The sequence below is a fragment of the Pezoporus wallicus genome, unplaced genomic scaffold (assembly GCF_028554395.1).
Source record: "Pezoporus wallicus isolate ANWC-B61680 ecotype Strahan unplaced genomic scaffold, APGP_CSIRO_Pwel_v1 scaffold_13239, whole genome shotgun sequence".
In the NCBI taxonomy this organism is placed as follows: Eukaryota; Metazoa; Chordata; class Aves; order Psittaciformes; family Psittacidae; genus Pezoporus; species Pezoporus wallicus.
The window spans coordinates 3812926-3834403 of NW_026642052.1; the positions used below are offsets into that span (position 1 = coordinate 3812926).

At 38.5% G+C, this 21478-nt stretch overlaps 1 protein-coding gene across 5 annotated transcripts in view; it reads left to right on the forward strand.

Annotated features, from left to right (window-relative positions):
- CUNH4orf50 (chromosome unknown C4orf50 homolog) overlaps positions 1–17710 on the forward strand; it is a 34089-nt gene extending 16379 nt beyond the window's left edge. For 3 of the 5 annotated variants that reach the window (XM_057426581.1, XM_057426584.1, XM_057426582.1), the window contains exons 9-14: positions 633–779; positions 4677–4853; positions 6942–6998; positions 7387–7569; positions 15522–15761; positions 16864–17710. In XM_057426581.1, the coding sequence (XP_057282564.1) occupies positions 633–779; positions 4677–4853; positions 6942–6998; positions 7387–7569; positions 15522–15761; positions 16864–17247 (1188 nt within the window). In that variant the 3' untranslated portion in view covers positions 17248–17710. The remainder of the gene's footprint in view (positions 1–632; positions 780–4676; positions 4854–6941; positions 6999–7386; positions 7570–15521; positions 15762–16863) is intronic. The other 2 variants (XM_057426583.1, XM_057426586.1) reach the window with 2 other exon arrangements.
- The last annotated feature ends 3768 nt before the right edge of the window (positions 17711–21478 follow it).

Sequence of the window (21478 nt, forward strand, 5' to 3'; positions counted from 1 at the left end):
AAAGAATGCAAAACCTTTGCTTTCAGAAGAGGGAAGAAATTATCTATCATATAAAGGAAAGACCTCAATGTCAGGCAACCAGGTGATCTATTGATATACAGATATACAGAAAATGTGTAAAGTGGAGAAAATGCATTCTAGGAAAAATGTAGAGGTGAACATATGGAAGGTTGTGGGGTTTTTTATTTTCCTCCTTTGCATTTTTCTTTTTTGACATTTCTTAGGAAGATTCCCCCTCTCCCCCAGCTGATAAATCTTACTTTCCATTTGCTCTGAGTGCTTTCAAAGATGTAATCTCTGAGAGTGCGAGTGCATCACCCTTGCATTTAATTTTTTTTAACTTTATTCAGAATACTCAAGGTAACTTCAAATTTAGAAGTCAACTTAAAAATTAGTCTATTTTTCTGCATAGCTCTAGTTAGTTAGGTTTCTATAGCACTTAGAAGTATTACTCATTTCTTGTAATAAGATTGTAGTGAATTATGTAATCCCATTTATTTTAATCAATTTACAATAACTTAAATCTTGTGATGTGGAGATCAGACTTAAGCCCATGGTCATAAGCTATTATTGAAAAATGATATCACTGTTAATTATACTCAGTAGTTTTGCTTTTTTATTCTTCCCATTAGGCTCAAAGGTGGTACAGAGAACTTGGCTTTGCTGAAACAAGATACGAAGAGGTCAGAAGTCGTTTGACACGGACTCTCTCAGAATTAGACCATCTTAAACAAGAATCTGGGAACAAAATGCTTGGTAAACAGCACTGCAAGTTAATGGTATGTATGTAAACAAAATAGAGAAAAACATATTCCTTGGGGGGGAGTGTCTTGGATGCAGAGATACCCTTTGTTGCTATTGGCAATAGATTTGAAGCAAGTATAGAGCATCTAGAGCCACTGGAGCTATAAACTTGAAAGTGAACAGATACTATGCAAGGTAGGCCATCTGTCTACTGGATAGTCCAAAGTCTGAGCTGTGCTTGAGCATTATAGACACCTTCATTTATTTGTAAGAGGATTCTTGTCCTGCTTTCTTTAGCCAGAGTAATTTTCTGAGGCTTGGATTTTCAGGTGGGCTTAATGAAAGGTGTTGAAGGTCCTTCCTCTGTAGCAGGAAAACTGCAAGGAAGAAACATGCAGCTTTCATCAGCTGGAAAAGCAATTTTGTGGCAACCTATAATATTTTCAAGTTCAGTTTGAACAGATTAGATAGATATGGCTTTGGAAGAAAATAAAAGCAAAATCTGGAAAATTTAAAGATTCTGGGCTCAGTTCACTCTTTCTCCCATTTAAATGCCTTAGGGCATCCCTAGTGAGGGTGTAGTTGGCCACCTGCAAATCCTATGCAGTTATATCATATAACTTTGTACACCTTAAGTGGCACTATGTGCTGACATGACAACTGAATTCTGAATGTTAATTGAAAATGAAGCACAGATTTTTCACATCATTATGATGTGCCGGCATGTAACATCTTAGAACAATGCATTGAACTTTTTCACATAAGATGAAGAAACTCCCGGACAGATTGTTTGAAAATGAATGGAAGTGTATCGTAGGGTTTTGCTTAAGCTAACACTTAAGCTTTAGGGGGACAGTTTTGAGCAATGGAACTTTAACCCTTTTGTGCGGAGACAGGCTGTGGCAATTATTGCTTATTTTGATGATCTACATTGGCATAAAATTCATCCTCCTTGACAATGTTTTTATACTGGAAAAAACATAGGTCAGCCTTTCTCCTGAAACAAACAAAAAACACCCCCCCACCCCCATCCCCCCCCCCCCCCCCCCCAAAGAAAAACAAAACCACAAAAAAAAAACCAGGCAAACAAAAAAACCTCACACACAAACCCACTTTTAAATCCCTCCAATAACTGAACTTCTCGTGTCGGTACTTATTGATCAGTAGTATATATTTATGCCGTATTCTGATGTGGTTTGATTTAGATCTGACTTCTCAATATGATTTCATTACTTGCTTTAGTGTTAATGCCAAATAGTTGAATACACGTGTCTCATTCCAGGGTCAAAATCACAGTGTATGTACGCCACAGAACTGGGTGCATCCTTCGGTTACACTATTTGATGGCACAACTAATTATCTGCATGACTCAAGTCTGTTATGTCCTAATCAAATGATATTGATTTCATTGCCACAATTAAGCAAATAGCACAGATAGAAAACAGAGTAGACATATTTTAACAAAGGTAATGTATTTCAGGAATTCTCTTTTAAAATAAACTCTTTAATATGCACCAAATTATCAATAGTGGGTTTGTGTGAAATTATTGAGACATGACAGAAGTTTTTCTAGATTTTTTTTTTTAAAAAAAGGACTTTTTGGCACAATGATTATCATAATCTACTTTTCTAGCATCATTTTCTTTCCTGAGGGCAATTTTAGACTGGTGATACTGCTATTTTAGTTATTTGCCACATTGTCCAGTAGTGCTTTTCATCCCAAGAGGCTATTAAACTCTGATACAGTAAATCACAATAATTTATGCTTTTTCCTATTCTAAGCTCTATTATTTGGAAGATTGCTGTCTGCGATGCTTGACTGATATGAATAATTGAAGATGCAAACACTCTAGACCTAGTGCCCAAGGTCTTTTAGAACTGATGTGTTTTAAGTTTGTCTTTAATCTTTAAGCAATTTTTTAATCTTTCCACTACTTTTTCCATGAAGATCTTCAGTTAAGGAATGTTTCCTTTTTTTATTTTACATACTTTTTGTGTAGAAAGAAGATGAGGAAAAGTACCATGTCTTGGACTCGTCCTCAGGTTTTTGCAACCCTTGTCTAATCAATGTGTCCAACAGTCGCTATTGTTCTTTTAACACAAGAGGGAGCCAAAAAGTTTGGTACAAAGACTTTCTGGAATGCTGTGCATAGAGGGCTTTCTTCATTAGGAAGAACAGTAGGAAAATGTCATATTTCTGTTTTTAGCTGTTCTGTAACAATGTGTTGTAACGTGGTCTATCACTTCAGTTGGTGTTTTTCCATGAAATGGTGCCTTCAGTATTTTGTAATCACCACAAGTGTCAAAGTCAGAAAGGCTGTCAGAAAGCAAAGGAAAATTTAACTGCGGTGTTGTGCATCACAGCAGACTATTAGTTGTATCAGAGTTAGTGGCACAGTTTAAGCCCAGGCAGCAGTTAAGTATTGCGCAGCCACTCAGTCACTCACCTCACTCCCAGTGGGATGGGAAGGAAAAAGGTAAAAAAGGGGAAAAAGGTAAAAAAGGGGAAAAAGGTAAAAAAAGAGAAGGGTTGAGATAAGAACAGATAAATAATTAAAATGAAGTATAATAATAATAGGAAATAGAGAGAAAGGAGTAACACCCTCCCCCCCCCAAAAAAAACAAAACAAAACAAAAAACAACCCAAAACAACCCCAAACCAACAGTGATGCACAATACAATTGTTCACCCCCCACTGGGTTATACCCAGCCCTTCCCAAGCAGCAATCAGCCCTTTCCAGCCAACTTCCTCCAGTTTATATGTTGGGCATGATGTGCTGTGGTATGGAATACCCTCTTGGGTCGGGTGTCCTGTCTCTGCTCTCTCCCAGCTTTTTGTGCTGCTCCTCACTGCCAGAGCATGATAGACTGAAAAGTCCATGACCGGAGTAAACACCATTCAACAACTAAAACATGGTGTGTTATCAGCACTGTTCTCAGACTAAAGCTGAAAACACAGCACTGCACCAGGTACTAGGAAAAAGGTTAACTCTATCCAGATGAAACCAGGACAACTAGTAACCATTGAAATCAAAGCATCTTCTGCATGTTTTCTCAGAAGGTGACACGGTTTTACTGCAGTATGTCACAGGTCTGACTAGAATTTTTAGCTTTAATCACTTAAGATGCTTAATCTTTTAGACTTGCTTATTTTGTTATCAGAACTCTTGAGCAGGTGTGTGTCTCAGCTCAGTATTTTGTTAATATAAGTTCACAATAGCATAAATGTTTTTCACAAGACTTTCTTCAGTCTCAGATTTTCCTTAGATTCTTGATCTATTGTTTAATCTGACAGTGTCACTTGTAGGTGCTGATTTTATGCCGCTCACCGCCAATCTAAAGCTCGCACTAATCCTTTCAATCCAAGTGCATAAAATTGAAAGAAAAAAGAATTGGACAGTGAGAGAGGGAATTACATTCAGAAACTCCTCCTTCCACTTGTCCTATAACATCATTACTACATTTTATTGTAACGAAACTTTTCTTTTAAAATATTTTTGAAATTTATACTTAAAATCTGATTAGTTTTATTAATAATCTTCCAAAAGAAAAACATAACTGATTAAATGAAATTTGTTCTCTGAGTTAAATGTATGTAGAAAAACAAGGGGCTTGCTATATATATGAGTTTGTAGCAGGAGACTGGGGACATCTGAGCACTCTGCTTACTCTCTGTGTGAATAAAATCCCAGTCCTGTGTCTGCTCTCACAGGGGACCAAGAACTCCTTGCTCATAAACAGTTTTAAGATTAGTGCAAGGTATTAGTGCTAATATACTTATGAAGGTTTGAAGTCATATGTTTTATATCAGATTATTTTTTTCATGTCCAAGGTAGGTCCTCAATATTGATTGAGAAGTTTTCTGCTCTAAAACATGATTATTTTCCTTGTTCTGTACATTTAATCTAAAAATCTGTGCATTCGCTCTCTAGTCTGTGTACACTGTGAAAGATGCCCAGGAAATAGAGGAGAATAAAATAGCCAACAAGAGATTACAGCAGCAAGTTCTGACCTTGAAAGCCCAGCTCAGGGACCAGGCTGCATTAGAAAATCAGTGTCATGACTTGCAGAATGAAGTGGAACTCCTTCAGGCTCAGCTATGTCAAAAGGTACCTTGAACCTGTTTTCTGTGTGCTTAAGTGGGTGGATAAATATGAGTTTAGCCTTTAGATTCTACCTCTTTCCTCTTTAAGGAGAGAACCAAAATAGTCTTTCCTGGGAATGAGTCTGAGGATAATTAAAATGGTTTCCAGGCATATGAAAGTACCCCTGACTTGAGAGAAATAAAGAGATGTAAATTGCCTGGGTGGTCAATGTTATGGAAAGATGATACCCTACAATAGAAGTTGCTGCCAGTCTCTGCTATAATCCCCATAGTGTAATGCAAGTGAAGTGATGCTGAAATTCTTTACAGAGCCACCTCCTTGGCTTAAATTGTCAGGATTTTTAACATTCCCAGCTCTCTTGTTGCACTATATCTGGTTCGGAAACACACTGAATTAGTGATAGAGCTTTGATGGATTTTTTTTTTCCCAACTTTTTGATCCAGCTGCTAGGATTGCACATTCTCAGGTGTGTAGTTTGTTTTTCTATTAATTTACATAGTTATTCTGGTGAGAGCTCCCATATATACACAAATATACTTACATTAGCAGTTTTTACACTTGTGCATTACATTTCACCTAGCAAACCAGAGCAAGTACAGACATTAACATTTGCTAAGCTACTGCTTTACTGTGTGACAGCAGGTTACTGCTGTCAGTATGAATATAAATACTGAACTCAGGTGGGAAAAAAGTCCTGCTAGGGCCTTTTCCCCTTAGATTTTGTTTTCTACGTGTTTAGAAACTAGTTTTGAAAAAGAGATGATAGTTACAGTGTGAGCCAAACTGGAATTTCCCATCATAATCTGAAACAACTAGTAAATGGCATTTTCTCAATGGTATTCTTCCATATGTTCTACAGTTTTGCTGGTTTTGGATTTGTTTTTGTTTTTTTTCCTAGCCTTGTCAAATGCTGTGATTTGCTCTAACCAGTCCTGTACAGAGGGTTAGTGGCTTTTCTCAGACATTGACACCTCTTAGCAGAATAGGGGTGGTAAAATAAACTTCTTTTGATAGTGTCTGGTGTCTGTAGTGATGGACGGGGGTGCATATAAGTTGGTAGGTTAGTAAAAGGTGAGGTGTTCTATCCATATAAATAGGCAACTTCGAATTACTCTATTGCATTAACAAAATGTTTTGCTCCATACATCAAGAACTGAATTTCCCCAGTGCAGAGACCTACTGCTAAGCTTTTTTCTCCCAGTGCTAGTGCAGTGTACAGACATGTCTCCCCTGTCCTATCTACTCTGTTTCTTCCCAAGCCCACAGGTTATTAGCTGAGGACCCTGCAACCTTTTTCAGCATAATTAAACTTTCGTAAGAGAAGTCTTTTTTTGATGCATATATCTACTGTAGGCTTTATAGAAATACAAACTGTCAAGCAAAATTAATGCAAAAGAATTTGTACTTTTTTGCCAAATAATACTTAATAATAATAATGGCAAATAGTATGTAATAGAAGTGAATTTTACCTGGTGGGATATTGTATTTTTTTCTACATAATCAGAAAGCGGATTTCCAAGAATAATAACTATTTTAATCCTCAGGTACAAACTAGGTCATCTGGTTTATGTCCTAATAGATGTCATGCACTGATTGCATCAGTGTAGGAAGTTGTTGATGTTCACTTTTCAGGGCCTGCCATGGAATATGCATGACAAAAATTCCTCCTTGTTTCTCTCATTCTACAATGTAATTTAGATTATAAGAGGGAAGATTTTCCCCAAAAGTGGATTTTAAAAGATTCATAGAGTAAATGGGAACATGAGTGCACAATGAAGGATACCATGTCTTTAATGTGATGCTGCTTTGACGAAATAACCCCACTGATATAGGGCTACATCTGAAAACATACAAAAGCCTTTATTAATACATAAGATCAACATTAATGCTAGTAGGGTAGTGCTTGTGTCCCAGGGCCTATCTGTGTACAACCAACTCCTTACGCTGCTTCACCTTGTTTGTGATGCAGGATCACACAAGAATGCAAAGTGTACACTTCAAAGTTGGGACTAAAACAAACACCAAAACCTGCTACACCGTTTCAAAGTGGCTATTGAATAAATTAATGCAGAATGTTTTCCAAACTTTCAGGAAAAAGAACTTCAGAAGAGAAAATCTGAAATGAAGTTGACACTAGCTCCTCTGAAGGTACTGTATTCTCCTGAAAGCAGATGAAGGACCTACACCGTAGTTTATCCTCTGCTTACAGACTTCTTTCTGTGCATGTACCTGCCCTTTGCAGCTGTCCCTGAACTAGCTGTTTGCTAATGGTCTTTAGGCTTTAAGCAAGAGCTTGCTGACATTATTGCCTTGGGTACCCTTCAGCTTATCGAAAGGGGGCCTTGCACAAGGAAAAGGAACTTCTCTTTCCAGTTTATCTGTGTGCAAGGTGCAGAGGCATCTAATGGCTTAGAAACATAGGACTGTAATCTGTATCTTTAGGTCAAAATATATGAAATTGCAGGTCAGACACAAAATGTAAACTTGTAGCCAGAACAGGGAATGAAATGAGTGTATATGTGTCCATGCCACATAGGCTAAGCTGGCTTGCCTCACCCGAAAGTGCCAGGAAAGGAACAGCTTCATCGCAAGGATGAATGGTGAATTTCACAGGCAAGGAATTATTAACCCTGCCTTTGATGAAGAGGTGAAAAACTTGGTGAATGACGTGGCCCTGGAGGAGTACACAGTTGCTTTTACATCAGTTTATGACCAAGAGGTAAGTGTTTGTACTTCCTTGGAGGCTCCTCCAATTTCTACTATTGTACTAAGTTACTGATTATCTTTTTAAGTGCTTAGTGAGACTCTGTGGGTGAAAACTGAGTTATAAAACATATTTATAATAAGTGCTAAAGTATTGCTTCAAATAAGTCCATGGAGTTGGCTGCTTTGCTTCTGTTTAGATCAGGATTTAGATCGGGAGTTCATTACAAAGTATGTCAGTGCTCCCTGCAGAAATACTTTCCTGTTATTTTGATGAGGTATCCTATTGGATAATGCAGCAAATATTCAATTCCACTTTAAATATCAATAATTTTGTGTTTTCTTCCTGCACTGTGTAGAAATCAGAATTTAAAAAAAAAAAAAAAGCCTACAATGAATCATTTTAAGATTTAAGTCAGCTCAGTGGACATTCAGATTCAAAAGGGAGTTAGCTACTTGTGTTTTGTTGGGAAGATGAAAGTGGATCCAGAAGGATTCATTCTGCTTCACACCTGGTTCTGTTCAACATTGTCATTAATAGCTTGGGTGCTAGAAATATACTTCATGTTTTTGGAGTAACATCTACTTGAAGACATTCTGAAGGAGAGGAATCTGAATCTAGCAACCTGCAGAAGCAGGAATTCCATTGCAGTACTTCAGTAGATTTCCAACAAGCTTCTCCCCACCCCCCCTTTAATTTTCCCTTTCTTATTATTTTAAACAAAGCCTGTAAATATACCCGAACAATATTTGTTAATGTTTGTCTCAAGAATATGCATATAGAAACTTGCTAGTTAAAAGGGGGGGGGGGGGAATCTTGTGCTACACATTTGTATTGGAAAAGTGGCTGCCTGCCACAGCAGAACACAGAACGTAGCTTTGTGCTATGCTTTGTACTTCAGCTAACAAGATGCACTGCAAAATGACTACATAAAAATGACACTGGCACAGTTTAATGAGACTGACATCTATTTTTCATCAGCAGAAGATGCTCAGAATACAGTATAGCATATCTGCAGGATTATTTTTCTGATTATTTTACATTTTTGCACACAGAGTGGCATTCTCTACCACTGAAGAAGTTTTTTCTTCTAGTGTTATTAAGTGTTGCAAGCTGTCATTCAGTCGCATTTGTTTCTGTGGCAAGAAATAATGTAATTACATTTTAAGGAAAAGGTAGATTGATTCCTGGTTGCAGGATGGGACAGGATTCTGTGTCTGGCTGTGTCTGAATATGGCAGGTCTGGGCCCACCGCTGTTTCACCCAAGCTCACACTGAGAATGCTTTATGTGACAGTAGTCAGTAACTCATATGTCAGAAGGGAGATAATATTTCACTGCCTCAGACATTTTCTCAGACATCGCTGTGATAAATGAGTATTAGTGTAAAGCTTCCCAAGACTGTAAATATCAAAATATGACATACGCTCACACTGTCTCCCTTAACACAAAACCTAGCAGCTCCAACAGGAGAGAATTAGATTGAATCTATATTCTGATGGCCAGTGAGTTCATCTGCAATGTAGGAGCCCCACATTCAATAAATATCTGTTTATTCATACTAAGTGGAGCACAAACTCCATCCCATAGTTTCCAGCACTGCAGTGGTCAGAGGTCTCACTCAGGTTCAGGCATGCTGGTGTTCAAGCCTGGCTTTTCTGATCAGGCAGAGAACAGACTGGCTCTTGCTGGACACCTTGACCCTGAGTTTTAGACCATTCTGGTCTGTGGTAATTAATTCCATGTGTAACGGGAATACTTTCCTGCTAAGGCAAATCTTTATGTTCCCATGAAAAAATTAGGTTTCCATGGATCAGTTTTCCAATGGAAAACATTTTGATGAGAAAATGTCCAAGTGTCACTACTGTTAATTTAATAAATAATGGTTACAGTCAAAAAGAAGAGAGTCTACTTCTTATTCCTGTGATATAGTCATTTGGTTTTAAAAATCCTGTACTGAACTCTGTAGACATATGTTAAACTGAACCGGCTTTTCATCTTTGAGTGTTCAAGTTTTTTTTGTGTTTCAACTCTGTTCTCACTGGACTTCACATCTAATATTCCAGAGCTATGCCCAGCTTTTGCTTACATCAAACTCCTTTGAAAGCTCATTCCTTCCTCCCCCTCAGTTTTTCACTTCTAAATCGTTCCTAACATTTGAACACTTCTAGAGAAAACCTGGTGGATTGATGCTGTGGAGGTGGGGGCCTTTTTCTTTCTTTAATTAAAGATCTGCAATTGGTTTTGTTCATTTCTGGACCCAGTGACAAATGGAAGCCTGTCACACATTGGCAGCAGACCTGCTTGCTTTGGGTAACTGATGAATTTCAACTGAAATTTTGCAGTGATGCATGAAGGGCTGATCCCCAGAGCCCTTTGAAGGGAAAGGGGACTCTGTATTCAATTCAGTGCCTGGCCTATTGCAGCTCAATAAAAAACTTTGTGTCTGATTCTCAGAGGAAAATAAGTTTTAAAATTCTTTCAAGAACTCTTTCCATCTTTACATGGAATTACATATAGAGAGGATAGAGCTGTGTGCTAGGGAGCTCCAGCTTCAGTAGAGGGCTTATGGGCTTCAGCAAATTACTCATGCTTATAGACAAAAGTGAACTTCAGTTTTTGGCTTATTCAGGACACAATGGATGGCTGTTTATTCCCTTCTGTTTGCCAGAAGTGTTTTTTTCCTAATCCTCACCCCAGTTAAAACACTAAACCATGAAGACAATGTCATGAAAAACTGATCATCTTTGAGCCTCTCTTCAGACTTCAGTTTCACTTTCCAAGACTGTTCTCAGACACAATAAATCACTGCTGTCCCAATGGCTTCATCTTGCTGATTTGCACTAACTCAAGACTTCAAATCAATTCAGTTTAGGTGAACAGCAAACATTTTGAGTTCTGTCATTCATGGTTATTTTCATAGCTCAGTGTTACATTCAAATATTTTTGAATGAGAAATAAAAGCTTGAATCATGTAGTACCTCATGATTTTTTTCCAGCAGGGTACTCTTCTCTGAGGCCAGATATACATTAGAGTAATGTGCTCAGAAAAGAAAGTCAGTTTTCCTTCTCTTAATGCTCTTTCCTAGTCCCTGCAAAGAGGACTAGATTTTAAATGACATTTCTTCACCATAAAACTGTACACCATGAAGCTGTTTATTTATAATTTAGTTTAATAGCATAATCTAGTGTAATTTAATTTTAGTTTTATTTATTATAATAAACACATACAATTGCACAGAAGGGGTTTTATTTCAATTCTTTCTCATTCAGAAGAAACACCAAGCAAAAATTGTGTGCAGGATGGTAAAGAAAAGATGACTAAGTTTTGAAAGAAATAGTATTTTGGGGAGCCATACAAATGACAATTCATGTCTGATATGGATCTGAAATTTTTGGAGGCATAAGTTAACTTCCAAACCTTTGTCATATATTTTCCTTTAAAAGACCTAAACAGAGAAACTGTTAAATTCCCTTGTAGTGGAGCAATAATAAATTTGGGCAACTGAAATGGTTAAAACCCCTTGTCTTATTTTGTGTTTGGAAAATGAAATGCATTTGTCTGAAGAGGACACAACCCATGGGTAAGGGCTGCCTCCAGCAGGTGCTCATGGCACTCAGCACAGTGCCACAGCTGAGTTTAACATGCCCAATGTCAGACACAGAGTATGTGGACATTTTTAGCCCTTTATCGTGTCCCATTTTAATCATCTTTTTTTAAATGCTGTTTTTTTTCAGTGGAAAGGCCTTGGCCTCATCTTTTTTCCTTGCTGTTGTAGAATTAATTCATGAACATTATTTACAGTTTTTGTTTTTCTGTCTTTCCCAGTGGAAAAGACATATGACAGCATTCATCAAATGACATTAGATATTCATGTTCACTAAAGAGCTAACAAAAAGGACTGTGACTAGACTTTGCAACAGCTGCTTTACTTGGACTGGTAACAGTGGGAAACAAGAGAAGATGCTCCAGATAACTAATAAGAAATCCAAAAGAGTAGGCTCCAAGTGTTTAAAGCCAGGTGGGATGGGGCTTTAAGCAACCTGGTCTAATGGAAAGTGCTCCTGCCTGTGGCAGGGGGGTTGTAACTAGATGCTTTAAGGTCCCTTCCAACCCAAACCATTGTATGATAATTCTATGATTTATATTTTCTTTCCATAGTGGGTCTGAAGCCATTGTTGCTGTTTGGCCTCATTTCTCATGGCTGCCCTCATTTCTCAGAGCTGAGAGGAAATCTGTGCAAGGAAAACAGGGATAAATGGTATTGCTTTTTATTGCTTTTCATGGAGTCATCTTAAACTTTATGGATGGAAAGCTCCAGGCAAAGAACGTGTCCAGTGTAGTGAATTATTTGTTCTACAGAATAGGGAATAAATGTGCAGAACAGTATAACTTAATTCTCCTTTATGTCAGGGGATTTCTTCAGAGATGCTTTTTGGTAGAACAATGCTTTCTATTTATTTATTTATTTAATTTCTACTCATTTCCTTGCATGAAACCACTTACTGCTTCCCTGTGAATCATATTTGAAGGAAAGAGGCCTGAAATAACAGTCTCTGATGCTCTTCTTAAAATGATTTGTGTGGCTGGTGAGATCAGAAGCTTTCCTGGCACTGAGGGTGAGATACATTTCATGTTTGATGTCTGGACTTGAGACAATCACATCCATGGTAGTTTATTTCTATATATTTGGTAGGGAGAAAGAGGTATTTACAAGGAAGTATTCTGCCCATTCTATGTATCTGCTTTAGATAAGCAGGAAGAGTCACAGAAGCTGGACTCCACTGGTTGTGATAAGGGCCAGTCATTTGCTTTGGTCAAATGAGTTCCACCCTGAGAAGGAAGAACTTTGGACTTTCAGTCATTTGGGGGCAATACTGATCAAGACTAAGGAACCTTTCAAGACAAAGCTTTTCTGCAGGAAGGAGCCTCTTTTTCTGACATTACAGAAAATGTGGCTTAAATCATTGTAATTCCAAGGGAATGAAAGAGAGGAGATGGCGGTTATTATTCAGTAATTTTTTTAAAGAAGGCTAAAAGACTTTGCTGAGAAATGTATATCAGTTTTGACCTTCAGAAAGATTACTAAAAAATATTGAGGGGTATAAATTATGGATTAAAACCAGTTAAGGGCAGCCTGGCCTTTCCAGTGAAATAACTGCTAAAGCTATTCGGTCTTTATGTAAATGGTTGTTTGTACAGAGGGTATCTCAAGAATTCGTGGTGGCTGAGGAGGTGACACATGTTCAAGGTTAGTGTCATTTTAAAGTAAAATTGGACCTGGTTGACAAAGGTTTAGATCTGTTTCCTGACTATATAAATAATACAGATATTTTAGCATTTTATTCTTATCTCTGATACCACTGTTGGTTTTTTTTATTTTTGTAATATTGGATGAAGGTGCTGGTTTTTGTTTTTAATGTCAATCCTTTCTAGAGTCCTATGAAACACTGAAGACAAGCTCTTTTGAGAGAATCATGCCAGCTGTCAAATATAGTGCAGACCATACTGTGGAAACTTCATCAGTGTAGTAGCAGCTTCACTCATCCGGTTTTGCATTAACCCACCTTTCTACTGAGTTTCACTAAGTTAGCTGCAGCAGAACTCAGTGATCCCAAGAGGCAAAGATATTTGTGAGTTGAACAGTTGAAGGAAAGGCCCTGCAAGGATGCTATCTTTCTAGAAATGAAATGTGCCACAGCTTTGATTTGTGGCTGTGTTTTTTGTGGTAGATTTACCAGCTCTCCTTCCTATGAAGAGGACAATGAATTGTCTTTGCATGGGTCACTGAGCTCCAGAACTTGTTCTGCTCCTGCTAACTCTCATCTATCACCAGGGATGCCTCTAACCGTGCTTCCTACAGTGAGGAAATTCTCATCCAATAATTTTAGATCCAATCTCTTCATGCCTCAAAACATTTCAAGGCTGCCCTTTGTAACCTCTCCATTGCTTTCAGCCAGCCAGCATTTTTTGTGAGTGCTGGGGAGAGATACTGCACTTCTAACCTTGGTTAGAAATCAAGGACTTCGGAAGCTGCCTTTGGCTTCTGCGTTTATAGAGGAACATCCAAATGTATAGCTTTTGCTTTCCAACTGATCTATCTATGCCTGTAATGTTAGGATATGATAGGGTATTCATGCCACCCTACCCAAGTAAATGCTGTATCCAGACAGTGTCACAGGCTCCTACTTTAATCAGTGTAGGGAAAGTAATTCTTTTAGAGAAGAGCAGCAATCTAAATTATGTGCACAAAGCTGTTCAGTATGAGTGGTCCTTCAATTCCTGGATGTTACCATCTTGTTCCCTGGCCTGTTCACCCTGAAGTGAGTGGTCCAGGTGGTAGCTGCTCCTGGGGAGTGTCTCAGGTGGCCAAACATGCTTGTGTTCTGTACTTTAACAGAGCCAATGGCCAAAATTCAGCAGCATTGGCTCCCTCTTCTCATGGCGGGGAGCCAATAACTGAAGGCAAAATAGCATCAAAGGCAGTAGTCTTCACTTGTGTTTACCACTCACGTTTTCTTACATGGTGTATCCTTGGGAAAGGGTCTGTCCTGCAGCACACTAGGTCTAGATATGGACGGGCATGGCCCACGCTCCTGATCCTGCAAGCTGAATACCAGTGTGTTGGTGTACTTAAGAATCACAGGACACGTACTCCAAGGAGCCCATGAGCTCTGAGGGCTGCTTTGCAAGCAAGAGATGAGAGTGATGAGCTTTTTCAGGTCTGCCTACCTTGTATATTTCAACAGCTGGGACTCAGTGTCACCTCAAAAGCTATGGAATGGTAAAGCACCACTGATACCTCTACACTGATACCTCTAACCCTTGTGTTGGAGTTGCTCCTCCTGCAAGCAGCATGTTTCTCATGAAGCTCCACAGTGATCAAACCTGCAGGATGGTGAAACTTCTTCTCTTGACAATGGCAACAGCTTACACACTCCACATTCTTCTTCATGCTGTAATAGTTATATTTTGATACATGAGCTTGTCAATAAATGTTCATCTTTTTTTTGGGGGGGGTGGGGTGGAACAGATGTCATCTCAGAGCATTCTCACAGCACTCTTGCATTTCAGAATTCTCTATTTCTTTTTAAAGGACACAAGCGATGTAGCTAATGCTCATTAAAGATGTACAGAGCAAACCAAATATATTATTTTAAGTAAAATCTCTTTTATATTAAGTAACCATTCCTGACCTGGCATATTTATAGAATTTGCATTTTTGGAGTTTTTGCAAGAGGACTAATGGCAATGAGGTGATAACTCTTTTCCTGCTTTCAACTGCTATAAAAAGCTGCCTAATTAAACAGCTGCCATTTCTCTCTAAATTTGGCTTGGGTTCAATGAAGCTATTCAATGCTAATGTTTGTTGTGGTGCTAAAGTTGTTTTGGAGGTGAAATAAGATCAACTGAATTTAATATTATGTTGATTCAGAATAGAACGGTCTGTATGAGAGTTCATGCAGTTGAATTAATACACTTTTGAAGACCATTCAGCTTCACTTTCCTGAGCATTCATAAGCAGAAAAACCTAAATCTGTTGTTTAGTGTGGAATGTGAGAATATATGTGTGAAAGAATCATGTTAGAAATTTTGAGATTCTTCATGAGGAGACCTAAAATTTGCCAATTTTTTAGATTACAATTTTTTTCTATATTTTTATCTAAGTTTTCTTAATATTCAGATGCAAAGTTTAGCTGTAGTTAAGGCTTAGAGGTATTTTTTTTTTTTGGTGGGGGAAGAGTTGATGAATACAGGATTCCTTTTTAGACAGATGCAGGAATGCTTCACATTTAAAATAATTGGTATAATATCTTTTTTTCTTATTTTGGTAGTTTATTTATATTTAATCTCTATGAACACTTATTGCTATAAATTTATTCAAGTGGCTTCTACTGTTCCAAAATAAACAGCATTGGAGAGCTTCACTTAACTTGGATTTCTTAAAATGCTATTTTCTCTTGCAGATGCTGCCTTCTTCCACAGATAAGTCACAGGCCCATGGACAGCCAGAGGATCATGAGACATATGTCAAAGTGAATGGGATGACACGATCAATACCTGCAAACTCTCAGCAAGAGGTGGATAGCATCCACAGCTCTCATTTCACTCCAGATGTGTATGCTGGTTCTGTAAAGTTAACAAGCCCAGAGAGGATCATAGCCTTGCATCGAGAGCTAAGACAAAACCATCACAAAAACTGCCAGGTCAGTAGAAATTGGTTTTAGTTTAGTGAAATTATTATATTTGGCAGTCATTTTATAGATCGTGTATATATTTCAGTGATTGTTTCCAGAGTTGCACAGTTGATTGTTAGTTTAAACAAGCTGATGACAGTAAAAGCTTCATGCTTTTAATTTCCAAATGCATTCATAATTCATTTTCTTCCCCATTGTTTAGGAATGGCTTGGGGCTTGTAAAAATAATTAAAAGGTTTTGCTTTCATCAAGGTGTACTTTCTGGTAAGGCTATCTTTGAAAACTGTTGGATGTAATGTTGATCTTGTCCTACCTTTTCTTTTTCCTCTTTTTTTCTTTTAGTGATCCAATTATTCCTATGCCCTGAAGCTCTTTATAGTAATTTCCATTAACTGCAGGAATCCTGTTAAGAGCAGAGCTGATCAATTGCAATTGCATTTGTGACAGTCTGCTGCTAAACTAAACGCACAGGAGATTTCACCCTCTCTGAGACAACATAACCTCTCCATAATTGTATGGAAACGAAATTCAAGTATGCAATTACCGGAGCCAGTCAGCTAGAGTAGTTACAAATATTGCTCTACTGAATTTTCCTTTATAATCTTGGATTAAAAGAAATGTAATAAAACAAGTGAAAACATAGTTACTGCTTTTAGCATTAATAGTTGAAAAAGTCATGGAAGATACTGAAATCTCCTTTCAGTCAAATAATATAGTATAGAATGAAGAGGTAACTCATAATTCTGATAACATGTTATTTAGTCCAGGGGATATATGTGACAGTCCAAACCCAGCTTCCTGGTCATTTTCTCTATCACTGTCACATATAAATAAGATCAATGAAAATATTGTCATACAGGAAAATTATGATGAACAGCAAAATGTAAGTAGCTTTTTAATTGACCTGATCTTTGTAGACTCAGGAATTACTTTTTTATAGACATCACATGGGCTTTAATTAAATCCCAACAAGAGGATGACCCAGGTTTACCGTACCATTATACAGGAAGCTACAGCTGAGATCAGCCACAATGAAGAGATTGGCCTGTTCCCACGTAACATAAAGAAACACACTGGGATGTTTGAGGTTGTTCTCTTCTTTACTCCTCAGATACCTTCAGTTGTCTCCTCCAACTCATATCTGAAGGCTGACTGCGACCTGCCCATGATCCACAAGGAAACCCCTCTTCTGTCAAGGATGAAGGATGCACTGGTGCCGCCACAGCATAGTGCCTTCTGGGCCATGAAGGGGAGGGATCAGTTGTCGAAATGTGATGATGTATTTTGCTGTCAAATAGGAAATCAGCATGCAGGTGCGATTCCCCAGGGAATGAAACAGAAAAATGCCATTATGAATAAGGCATGGCTCTCTAGAGAAAAAACAGGCGCCTCAACCTCAGCTACCACAGCAAAAAGCTGTTTGTCAGACGTGTTGTCAGCAAGTAATAAAGGTCAAAATCCTGTAGGGAGCAATCAGCTGCATGGGAAAGAATAAAACCTGCAGAAATAAAGCAAGGTAAAGCATCTTAGCTATGTGATTTTCCCATTGCTACAAAAGTATTAATAATTTTAAAAATCAAAGATATTTTACTAGTTAACATGGCCCAGCAACTAGTTTGAGGTGACTGAAAATTGACATGAAAAAGGGCTATAATACTTTTTATAATCCAAATTTCTTAGAACATTTGAGGTCACTGAAACCTATGAATTTTTCAGTAGCTGGGCTGCCTCCCCATTTTCTTTTTACCACATGTTTAAGATATGCTTTTCTTTTAACTGAGACTGTAAAACAAAGCATTAAATCACTTTTATGTATAACTCATTTCTTCAGTGTGCAGTGGCAAGTTCTGAAAGAACATCTGCCTTTTGTATTTCCTTTGGAACTTAAGGAAATGTGGTGTCACGGACTTCCTAGAAAGCTATTTTACCAAAACTGGGGGGTAGTTTTGCAGTTAGTGTTTATTTATTGTCCTGGGATATATATTTTTTATTATTATTATTTTCTTTGTATTTTTAATCAATAAAATGGTCCTACTGACATACAGCAGGATACTCAATGTATTACTGTAGGTTGTAAAATAACATCCTAAGTAACAAACTGCAGCCTAAATTGATTAGGTTTACTGGACATGTTCCTGGCCACTTTCTTTAAGTGACAACTTGGGCATCGTGGGTACAGTAACATCTGAGTTCAAGGCATGGGTGATTCAGACTGCACCCTGTGCTGCCAAACCCTTACACCTACAATAGGAAGAAGCGGATGCAGTGCCAGGCCACCTGCGCTAGCACAGCTGTGACAGTGCTTCCTCATAGCCTGTGCTTCCTCACAGCCTGGTCTGGGCTGCATGAACCTTTGATAGATCCATGTTATGGGAGGGATGAGGGAAGAGTGTGTCTGTGCAGGTGCATGTGTGCCCTAATGCTGGTTAACCCTGGGAAGTTTAACTCAGCATTGCTGTAAATTCCCCAAAACACTGATTTATATTGGGATCCCACCAGAGTTAATACTTTTGCAAAACATCCATTATTCACATCTCACAGCTGTCTTTATGTTTAATCACTTTTATTAGAAAAGGACATTTTTAACACACAGTAATATGTGGTGTTGTTCCTATGCTTTCCCTCTGTCTCCATTGATTACTCTGGTTGGTTCATAGTATGTTACTACTTTGATGTTGCTTTTTGGAAGCTGGAAACAAAACGACTGGTTTTGAAGAAATATTAATGCACACACTCACACTTTATTGCAGGAAATTCATTTGCTCAGTAAGGTGGCAGGGTAATTGCTTACAGCAGTAACTGAATTGGTCTTCATCCAATATATCTTTAGAAAATACACACCAGATGCCAAGGGAAATAGCCCCTGAAAGTGATGTTTTGGAACACTCTCTAAGCAGAGGAGACTCCAGTGAGGTTCCAAAATCTGGGCTTCTGCTTTCATGTGTCTTTCTCTTCTTCTTAATACATGGGCAGCACTTCTGAAGACAGATATACCTCATACCCAGTCATCAGCTGCCTTCTCAAATCATAAGATAATTTGATGTGCAAACCCACTTGTAAATATTTAACATGGTAAAACTTCAATATTGATAAAATGATGCTTTAAGAATTAGTACTTGTGAGAATGTTTTTTGAGCTTTATCTTGATGACAGTAAAATACAGAGCCTGGTAGTTCAGGCTTTGGGTCAGATCATAATGCATGAAGTGTGCTAATAGTGAGACTATTAATAATAATATCCTAATAAGTCTTTGATAATAAGATAATAAGTCTTTGTTATCCTAGTGCAGCTATCTCCTTTGTGATTGGGACCATAGTAACTTACCATGAAATTAAGCCTTTCTTGGTCCTTTCCCTTTTCAAAGAAAGACAAGTGTGGTTTACTTTAAACTATCAGGCTTCATTTTAAGCTAATTAGGTTATTTGGCCCCATTCTTCCTCCTGCTGGAATTAACAGTTTCCTGAACAAGGGCTGCAGATACACACAGGTGTAAGTGGGGGAACAAATACAGACGTATTACCTGCACTGAAGCACTGTAATGCAGAATGGACTCAAAGAATTAATTCCTCAAGCAAATGGATGTTGTGCTGGCATTTTGTAACTTTGCTTCAGAAGTCACAATTTCAGTTAAAACCCTGTAGCCTCTGTGTTTTTGATGTTTTAAGACATTCATTCTTACTACTACAAAGCATCTTTTAAGTATGTGCAGATACCACAGTTTTTTGGCCAGATGTTTCTGTTCCTTTTCATTTCTCCTAAGGAAAATTGTGAGGTTTTAGACACTAAAGTGGAGGAATGCTAATAGATTAACAGAAATCCATTTGGAGTAGGTCAGCTTTTTCAAGCCTCTGTCCTGCTCCATTTATTTCCACTACTGAACAAGCAAATGAAAAGTGATAGTCAGATTATGTCAAATAATTATGTGCTAATTGATGTACAAAAAGATTAGATGGTACACTGCACCATCAAACAAGGTCCTTCAAGTTCTTTAAATACAGTCATTTACAGAAACCAGCTAGGAGATGTACAGTGACAGGCCAGATGGTTCATATATTGGTGTCGTGACAACTGCGGTCCTTTGGGAGTCTGAGCTTGCTGAGTGACTCATACAGAATAATTAATACAGCCCCTTGTTCTGTAATGATTTGGGGGATTTTAAAATTGAGGGCGATCAGTAGCAATGTGCTTACAGAACACATCTGAAGAGTTGACTAGTGTTGAATCACCTGTGATCTGCTGTTTGTCATCCATGCACCTGCATGAGTCAAATGGCACTATCTGTACTTGAATGGGTGATCAGGCCACTTGGAAAGAAGCTGGATGTGACGGTGTGCTTCCTGCTGACAGATGCTCACTGTGCCTGCTTCCCATTCAGACCCTTTCACTTACAGAGAACTTGCTTGAAACAGCACAGAAAAATATTGGCTAGGACCAATAGCTCACATCAAATGAGTGTTTATTAACATATTTAGGCAATATTTGCCCAGTTCTTTTTTTCAACACTTGAACTCCCCAGTACCAAAGCAAAAATATCTCATTTTAACAGCAAAGCTGCCTTTTTTCTCTGCAGTTTTAACAGAATTGTTTCTTAGGTATAGCATGTAAATGAGGTAAGTAGAAGTAGTAAACTGCAAGGTGCATAGTGCTTTTTAAAGCACTATCTGTCTTGTGAAAGATAGATAAACTTTAAAAGGAAACTCATGGTGTACTTGAGGCTACAAATGCACTGTAATATAATTTGGGGGAGGAACTGAAATCTGACAATCAAAACCTCAGTGTCTTTAAAGTAAATGATGCCAATGTCCACTCCAGTTTCTTCTAGAGATTAGACATTTGTAGAAAGCGCAGAGGGTTTGCTCTGGAAGCCTGTCGCTTCCCATCTATTGCTCATCATGTGCTACAAAAAGCTTTTACATGCAAAGGAGATTTGGGGATCAGATCTGATGCTCAGCCCATGGTAACTCATTTCCATTTTCAGGACTGATATTTGCATGAGTCAGAACAAAACCAAGTTCCCAGGGAATTACAGACCAGTCAGTCTCACCTCTGTGCCTGGCAAAATCTTGGAGCAGATTCTCCTGGAAGGCATGCAAAGGCACATGAAAATCAACAAGGTGCTTGGTGACAGCCAGCATGGCTTCACTAAGGGGAAATCCTGCCTGACCAATTTGGTGGCCTTCTATGATGGGGCTACAGAACTGATGGACAGGGGTAGAGCAGTTGATGTCATCTACCTGGACTTGTGTAAAGCGTTCGACACTGTCCCACACGACATCCTGGTCTCTAAATTGGAGAGACATCAATTTGATGGATGGACCACTTGGTGGATAAAGAACTGGCTGGATGGGCTCACACAAAGAGTTGTGGTCAATGGCTCAATGTCCAGCTGGAGACCAGTAATGAGGGGTGTCCCTCAGGGATTGGTGTTGGGACAGGTCTTGTTCAACATCTCTGTTGGTGACATGGACAGTGGGATTGAGTGCGCCCTCAGCAAGTTTGGTTCAGTTGATACGCTGGAGGGAAGGAATGCCATCCAGAGGGACCTCGACACGCTTGTGAGGTGGGCTGATGCCAGCCTCATGAAGTTTAACCATGCCAAGTGCAAGGTCCTACACCTGGGACGGAGCAATCCCAGGCACAGCTACAGGTTGGGCAGAGAAGAGATTCAGAGCAGCCCTGTGGAGAAGGACTTGGGGGTGTTGGTTGATGAGAAAATGAACATGAGC